The sequence below is a fragment of the Mesocricetus auratus genome, unplaced genomic scaffold (assembly GCF_017639785.1).
Source record: "Mesocricetus auratus isolate SY011 unplaced genomic scaffold, BCM_Maur_2.0 Super-Scaffold_100009, whole genome shotgun sequence".
NCBI classification, from domain to species: domain Eukaryota; kingdom Metazoa; phylum Chordata; class Mammalia; order Rodentia; family Cricetidae; genus Mesocricetus; species Mesocricetus auratus.
Window position 1 is genome coordinate 48,755,158 of NW_024429193.1, and position 8,880 is coordinate 48,764,037.

An 8,880-nucleotide genomic window follows, 5' to 3' on the forward strand; every position below is an offset into this window, starting at 1 on the left:
AGAGAGGCAGGATCCTGTTGCAGGTGGGACATTGTATGAAGGTTACCCCAGGACCCATACACCAGGGTAACTTGAAAGGTCATTTGAGTCTCCCAGTCATATCCAGACACACATGTGTCAGGAGCCCAGCTGTCAAGGTCCAGAATCCAGGGATCTGGATGACCGAGGGTCTGACTTTGTGCTCCTTGTGTCCTGTGCAGAGTGTTAGAGGATCCTGGGTGGATAGCATCCTGTTTCCCTTGAGAGCAAGGCTCTTGGAACATGAGCTCGACCACTCTGCCGCACACCCCAGCTGTGAGCTCTTTGCTACCTTGCACTGTGATAATCCCTGGGAAATTCTGCTACCCTGCAGTGTGATGGGGTTATCTTGGATTTCTTATGCTCTCAGTGTCTGGTTCTTGGATTTAGCTCACAAACAGGATCAAAAATACTGACTTATTTATATGGTCACTAATGTGCTAAGCATATGACCCAGTCCCCAAATTTCCTAAGGAAAAATACTGAGACTACCTGTTTTCTGATTGCCCTTGTCCTGGAGTCCTTCCTAGGTCGTGGACTGTCCAATGACTTTAGGTGGAGCATAAGGCTGCTGTGGGTAAGAAACCCTGGCGGCTGACAAGCTATCTGTTCTGGACGCAGCAGTAGGTGCTCGATTAAACTTTCAAGTTTATCTTTTGTTGAGAGTTGGGCCTCCCTGAATAACACATTGCCACAGTCTAGGGGTGAAAGCCATGTTCTTCAAGGAAAGGAAAGCTGCACTTTAGCTTTTGGGGCACCTACTAGGGGGCAGCGGCGGGAAGGCGCTAAAGGAGATTGGAAGACGCTGAGGCGCCTGGGGGACCCCAATCACAATCCTGGGACCTGAGGCTGCATGGATATTTCTTCTGCTTCTCCCAGGATGAGGGTGTGGCTGGTTTAGGGTTCAGAGTCTCTGAGGACGTTTGGAGGGAAAGCCACTGCCTGAGTGGGCGGGACCGCTTACAAGGCCCCTCCCACCTTTCCTTTGGTGCTTCCTTAAAGTGCCCTGCTAAACCTTTCTGAAGCCAGTCTGCCAAGACCCCAGCACCAGCACCATGCCTATGACACTGGGTTACTGGAATGTCCGCGGAGTGAGAAGGAATCTGCCTGAGGAGAGGACTAGGACTTGGGCGGGAAGTTCAGAGCCGCTAGGACTGTTTCTAACAGAAGGGTACTCCTGTTAGTGCTCTGGAGCTCACAAACTTGGGAGGTTGCACATTTGAGGCTGTACAGGTGTGAGTGTGTGTGTACACACCATGGGGTTGTGTTTGCAGAGCGGGAGGACTCAAATGAGATGATGAAGTCTTACGGTAAGGGTCTGACCATCTCTAACCTCGTGTGGTCCTCTCTCCCAGCTGACACACCCCATCCGCCTGCTCCTGGAATACACAGACTCAAGCTATGAGGAGAAGAGATACACCATGGGGGACGGTAATGACACCTTCCTGATCAGTCACCTGCTTCCCTTTGTCCAATGATGCCCATTATCCCATGCCTAGCCCCTTATTCCTCAGATCTGCAGCCCTCCTACAGATGGAGCTAGAGCCTGCTGCTTCCAGAAACCTCTTTGAGGGTGCAGTTTGGTTTTTAAGCACTGGGAATGGCCTGGTGTGATGGAACTCGCCTTTAATTTCAGCACTAAGGCAGCAGAAGCAGGTGGACCTCTGTGTGTTTGAGGTGAGCCCGGTCTACATAGCTAGTTCCAGGACAACCAGAGTTACATAGTTGATAAACCTTGTCTCAAACAACCACAAGGAAAACAAAAACACTGGGAATGTAGTTCCTGGCCCACCTGTATAATTGTCCTGGGTTCACTACTGGGGTCCTATTGGGTTCAGGCTCTCCTTATTACCATTTGGTTATAGCCCTCTCCTCCACCTTGGAAAATGACTTCGTGTGAGAGGTTGCAGACACTTCAGGGTATCTTGCTCCTGACTCCTTGGGTGGGTCCCCAAGGAAGGAGTTAGACCCTGGACTGATTTCATTTTATATCATCTTGTCTGCAGCCCCCAACTTTGACAGAAGCCAGTGGCTGAGTGAGAAATTCAATCTGGGATTGGACATTCCCAATGTAGGTGCAGGGAAAGGGTAGTTTGGGGAAAGCATGGCGTCCCTACCTCATCTCCTTGCTTGGCTGAGAGGACTTGGGGTCACTGCTTCTACTCACTTGCTCCCATTCCAGGGTTACATAGTGATGGCTGTGTCCAGCTCTTCCATTCAGTGTGTGCTGTGTTCATGGAGGGTGTCCCATGCCAGGCACACCGAGTACCAGGCCCCCTGTCTGTCCTCACCCAGGGAGAGGATTCAGGGACCACATATCCCATCTGACCATCCCTGCTTATCCTTCCAGCTGCCCTACTTAATTGATGGGTCACACAAGATCACCCAGAGCAACGCCATCCTGCGCTACATCGCCCGCAAGCACAACCTGTGTGAGTGGGGCTGGCTGCAGGGTGGGACATGGGGGATATCCTCCTTGTCTTGGCTGGGATGGGATGCTGAGCGTGAGTCTGTGCTGTGTGTGCTGCAGGTGGAGAGACAGAGGAGGAGAGGATTCATGTGGACACTCTGGAGAACCAGGTTATGGACACCCGCATGCAGCTCATGATAGTCTGCTGCAGCCCGGACTTTGTGAGTTGCCAGTGGGGGAGCAGACAGGGTTTGCAGCAGGACTTAAAGTCTTGCATCAGATATGCAGCATCTTCCTTCACTGAATGAACTGTGTTACCATGTCTCTGAGCTCTCCCATCTTACCAGCAGAGCAACCCTCATAACCCCAGCGAGATAGCTCATCAACAGTGTGAGACCATTAAGACTAGAGTCACCGTGCAAGATACGGTTGAGATTCTATAGAGTGAACTCTCTGACCAAAGACATTTAATGTACAGTTAAAATACCTGTCGTTTCTGTCCTTTGGCCATGTGTCATCTAACCTAGTGTTCACACTAACAATTTCTCTTAAGAGAAATTGTCACAGGCTCAAAAGATGAAAAAAAGATAAAACACAGGCTCAAAAGATGAAAATCAGGACTAGGAGGTGGCTCAGAGGATAAAAGTCCTAGATGTGTAAGCATGAGGCCTTGATTACAGATCCTGGTACCCACACTAAAAACAGACAGACCTGAGTGTGACAGCATGGTCTTCACAATTATAACACCTTGGGGGAAAAACAGGAGAATTACTGGGCTTACTGGCCAGTGAGCCCAGTCAGGCTGTGAGCTCCAAGTTCAGTGTATGACACTGTCATAAAAAGTAATATGGAGAATGGTTGAGAAAGACACTGGATAGCAACTTTAGCTTCCACAGATGCACACACACACACACACACACACACACACACACACACTGTGAAGATGGGAAGCACAGATTGGGAATGGCTTGTGCAGTGGTCTCTCACACACCCAGTACTTTTCAAGAGCTCTGTCTTCGGCATCAGAGTCAATACATCTTCCAGGAGGCAGGACAGGGCCGGTCAGAGGACCCTTGGCTATTCTTCTTTTCAACGTTAGTGACTGCTCAAATATGGTGCATGCTCTGCAAATATCTTATCTGTTCTTATGCATTCCAAGAAACCCCAGTATAACTTCGTCTTCTCCTGGGATCCATAAATCCTTTGTTTCTATGGCTGCACTGGATCTCTCAGACCATAATGTCCATGATACTTACGAAGTCCTGGATGTGACTCACAGCACCTGGGTACCAGTGGTGACAGATTTAGGGACAATGTAGTATTCCCGACTGTCTTCCCATCACCTCTAACAAATGCCATCTGCTACTAATAAAATGGTGGTGATAACTCGTGTGCTTAGCTCTTCAAGGTCAGCAGCCTCTATGACAGGAAGCCTGTGACTAAGGGTGATGACAGCTGTTTTATGCCTCAGGAGAAGCAGAAGCCAGAGTTCTTGAAGGCCATCCCTGATGAGATGAAAACCTATTCTGAGTTCCTGGGCAAGAGGCCATGGTTTGCAGGGGACAAGGTAAAGGGGGTGAGGTGGGGTGGGATGGATAGGGGAGCTGTCATTCTTCCCCAGTGCACTGATCGGCTTTCTGCAGGTCACCTATGTGGATTTCCTCGCTTACGATATCCTTGACCAGTATCGTATGTTTGAATCCAAGTGCCTGGATGCCTTTCCAAACCTGAAGAATTCTTGGCCCGCTTTGAGGTGATCCTGCTTCCTTTGGGTGGCCTTCTCTTCTCTTCCATAATGCTTTTCTAACCTGAGACTAAAGAAAATCAACTAGGAATTTTTTTTGAGTTTTCTGTAAAGATTTGTATGGGGCAAAATTTACTACTCCAAAATCCCCAATGGTGGGGGTAGGGCATGCAAATACCACAATCTTGGGACTGAACCAGCAGAGAACTGTAGAAACCCAGACTGTGAGACACATGTGACACTCCCTATGGCTGCTGAGCCCAGTCTGAACTGCACCTGACTTCAGTCTTACGTCATCTATAGTGCGGAATCTGAGGCTTTGATCCAAGGGGTTTTCTACCTGCTGTCTGTTGACCTTGTTCATTCTCCATCAACGAGGCACTTTCCCAGTTAATTCTCATCAGCTTGTTCTGGTCTGCCCAGGCTGGGTGTCCTAGGGGACTGTCCAATATCTGGCTTGGCTCTAGGGTGAGTGAGTGGAGAAGCAGAGCACCCTTTAGCCCAGCTTGTGTGTAGAGTTAGCCCGTGGTGGATCTTTTTGTCCCCTCTGGAATTGCCTGTGTCTCCTCCAGCTTGGTGTGTGGTACAACATGCAGTCATATGGACTGGTCCCGTGTTGTGGGTGCAGATGAGGACAGCCAGGGTGCATTGAGATTATACGTAGGAACCAACTGAAGAACTGTCAACTCAGCTCCCAGGAAATCGTTTAGGATGGTGTCCAGCCTTTCTCTGGTGGCTGTTTTGATATCCCCTTTCATTCAGGGTTTGCTGAGTCACTGGCTTCCACCTGACTTCCTGGTTCTCCCCGTTGCATCCCTCCTATGTGTGCAAATGCAAGCTAGAAAGTGCTTTCCAGTGAAATGTCAGTTCAGGGGACACGGATGGGTGGGCGGGTAGAGGGAGAGGTAGAGACGGCGAGGAAGAGGGAGAGAGAGAATGGCAGCCCCACAGCCAGGCTGACTCCAGCCCTGTCTTGGTTGTCACCATGAGAGAAGGGGAAGCTGGATTAACCTCTGTGGACCTCAGGTTGCTTTCCGATAACTGGTCATGGTGTTTCCTGATCCTGCATTGTAACCTTTAGTGGGTATAAAGCACTTCCATAGGGTCTAGTCTTTCTTGCATTATAGGAATTGAGGAGTTCTCTTCCCAGGGCCGGGAGCTAAGCTTGCTGTGCTGTGTTCCAGGGCTTGAGCTTTTGAGAAATGTTAATCCTGGTGGGACTGCTTAGCCTAGAGAGGATACAGACCTGAGCTCCTGCTCTGTCCTTCCCAATTTGCAGGGCCTGAAGAAGATCTCTGCCTACATGAAGACCAGCCGCTTCCTCCCGAGACCTGTGTTCACTAAGATAGCCCAGTGGGGCACTGATTAGGCTCCTACCATGCTGGCTCTCACAGGGAGGTCCTGTGCACACTGGATCCTCCTGGGGACAGCTGGCCTTCTGCCCTGCCGCATCATGGTGCTCGCTTCTTCCTGCTCCCTTCTCCACAAGGCTTTGAAGCCCCCTGCTTCCTAATCAAGCCTGCCCTCATTAAGCCCATGTAGTCTCCATCTCCCCACTTCCTTTCACCAAGGTCCCTTCTTCACTCCTGTCCTAACCCAAGCGCACAGTCCTTTTCCATGATTTGATGTCTGCCCTGAACTCTACTCCTCAGAATTATTCTAAAGGTCAATACTGCCTCCAGTTCCAACAGGCTCTCAGTGGAGGGGCTGCTCCAGGCCTGTCTCACCTCCAGTAAAACCTGAAACACACTTGCCCCGTGCTGTGTCTCATTCCTTTTGCTTTTTGGATTCACCAAGTGTCACAGCTGCTTCCAAGAGTCTCATGGAAACCAGAATAGGTTTGAAATATCTTGCTTCTAACCTGAGACCCTCACAACTGGGACAAAGCTCTCTAGAGGATAGTGTGTTTGCATAGGCTCTCATTCACTGGGACTCTGAACTGCGAAGCCTGTGGGTCTCAATGTGTGATGATGAGGCAGATGGAAGTGCCCAGGAGGGGCCTTGGATGGTCTCTCTACCTCCACATCTCAGCTGTGTCAGCATTGGGCTTCTAGGATATTGTCTTCACTGGCTTTATTGTCCTCTTCTGGCTTGAAGCTCCACTGGTGTGGGGACCTTCATTCTTAGTTAATCCGTTCTATTTGGAGAATAGAACTCTCTGCTAATTTTTATGACCTGTCCATCCTGCACCCAAGGAATCACTGTCAGTAAATCTCCTGGACAGTGAGGTTCCTGTGTCTCTGTTTAATATTGTGTTATTCAGACAGTTCTTGGAGAACTGTTTAAAGATGAGTCCATGACCATCAAACCCCAGTTTTGTGCAGACATAAAGTAATTAGCTGCTGTTGTATTCAGGGTTTGAGTACATGGAATGGTTGACTGCCAAGACCTGCATGACTCTGGGATGGACCTGACTGGGGCAACTAGAAATGAAGAAAGACTGAAGCAAATACAGAAAAACTGGGATCTGTAGGTCATGTACTGTGATGGAGATGCAGTAGCCACCCAGAGATTCAGCGTGTACAGCTGAACAAGAAGGTGGGTTTATTATTTACATGTGAACAATGAAGTATGCTAGATAATCCCTGTAAGGGTCTGTAGGGGAGCAGTCTCTAACACTGCCATCCTGGAGGAAGAAGCTGTGGTTGTACTTTCTGCACACACAGTCAACATTTGTCCTTGGGCCACAAGAAGATCTTGTCTTTCTTCTGAGCCTGACCTTGGAAGGTCTTGTCATTCTCATGGGGCTGAGGCATTGTGCTTCTTGACATAGACATGTTCATATCAACAATATACATCCGCTTAGACTTCATCTGCTCCCCAAAGTTGATATTTTATGTGTCAGATGAACTGTGTGGAGAGCTCCCAGAAAGCATGTGAAATGTATGCTGGTGTGGCTATGGTGATGTTTCTAGAAGTGATGCACTTTTGACTTGGTAGACTGGTGAAGAGGACCACTCTCACCACTGGGGTCAGGTACCACTCATGGGCACAGGGCTCAGGTGGAGTCAAAGCTAGATGATGTGTGAGTTCATTCTGTCATACCCAGGCATCCCTGGCCGAGTGCATTCTTTTCTCAGGCTTTATCTGGAGTTTTCCCCTTGCTTCCTGTCCAGTCAGGACTGATTTTACCATGGGCTCTGGGGGGTCTCCTGCAGTCAGAAGAAGACGGGATGCAGACCACAGCAGTCCTTTTCCATTAAAGATAACACATGCATATCCGCAGAGCCTGTAATAACATGCCTACGTGTTCTTTTTTAATCAAATTTTCATTTTACATACTGATCCTCTCCCTCTCCTTCTATTGTTCCCTCCCTCCATGTCTTTTCTACCCAAACCACCCCTATCCAGTCCTGCTCCATCTCCACTCAAAAAGGTGCAGGCCTCCCATGGGAGTCAACAAAGCATCAAGTGGAGGTAGGATCAAGCTCCTCCCCCTGCAAGGCAACCCAGCATGGGAACTGGCTTCCTAAAAGCCGGCTCAAGCACTAGGGACAGGTCCTTATCCCACTGCTAGGAGCCCCACAGACCAAGCTACACAACTGTCACACACAGAGGGGCTAGGTTGGTCCCATGGAGACTCCTTAGCTGCCGGTCCAGAGTCAGTGAGCTTCCAGGAGCTCAGGTCACCTGTCTCTATGGGTTTCCCTGTCATGACCCTGAACCCCTTGCTCATACACTCCTTCCTCTCTCTCTTCAACAGGACTCCCAGAGCTTGACCCAGTGTTTGGCTGTGGATCTTTGTATCTGCTTCTATCAGTTACTGGATGAATGCTCTCCAGTATGATGATAGTTAGGGTAGTCACCAGTTTTATTATAGGAGAAGGTCAGTTCAGGTACTCTCTCCTGCTAGGAGTCTTAGCTGGAGTCATCCTTGTGCATTCCTGGGCATTTCCTTGACACCAGGATCCTCCCTAACCCCAAAAGATGCCTACACATTCTACTGACCCTGTCTCATGGGTCCTGGCTGGCCTTGGAGGGAAAGGACCAAAATGTTGGCAGTCTTTGTAGGTCCCCTTACCCTTATTGATGTAGAACTCCTGGTGTTTTGGTGAACACCCAGAAGGACAGAATTGCCAATCTTGTAACTCTCATGTGACCCCTTGATCAGGCCCAGAAAAAACACTGGACAGTTTTAAACAAATCTTGATTTTTGTTAAGACTCAGTTTCCCTGGTTATATTGATGAAACAATGTTTAACAGCCCAAGAGACCAATATCCTAGGAGAATTTTGTGGATTTAAAGATAACTTTGACATTAGTGTATTGAACTTTGAGCGTCACAGTTAATAAGCTTTAGTCATCAGACATGTCATCCACAGGCCCTGTATGGTTTATTCAGGCTGTCTACAACTTGATTTAAAGTTTTGAAAAATGTTCTTTCATTTTGAGGACAAAAATCTTGTTTTATTATACAAAATCCACTCTTACTACAGATTTCTAAAAAAATTTCTACCCTCTTACCAAAACTATATTTATTTTCATATTTATATCCTTTTCAACTTCTCTCTTTATTTTGTAACAAGAGTTTAATCCAAGCTATGTATGTGGCACAGTGTGATAAATTTAGATTGTCTGTACATGTATAATAAAATTTCCAAGCTTTGTTCCTCCTGCAAGTCTTGTCTTGGGAATACTTCTCATCACCTGGATTTTTACATCCCCCACCTCCACCCCGGTCTCACAGATTACGAAATTAAGAGAAAGTT

General features: G+C 48.3%; 1 protein-coding gene across 1 annotated transcript; it reads left to right on the forward strand.

The window, feature by feature from the left end:
* The first annotated feature begins 1,073 nt into the window (after nt 1-1,073).
* LOC110342127 (glutathione S-transferase Mu 3-like) lies at nt 1,074-5,921 on the forward strand. The gene is given in 9 exon segments (XM_021230975.2): nt 1,074-1,109; nt 1,374-1,449; nt 2,025-2,089; nt 2,369-2,450; nt 2,549-2,649; nt 3,900-3,995; nt 4,072-4,159; nt 4,162-4,181; nt 5,452-5,921. Coding segments are annotated over 9 exon segments (654 nt in total). The 3' UTR covers nt 5,542-5,921.
* The last annotated feature ends 2,959 nt before the right edge of the window (nt 5,922-8,880 follow it).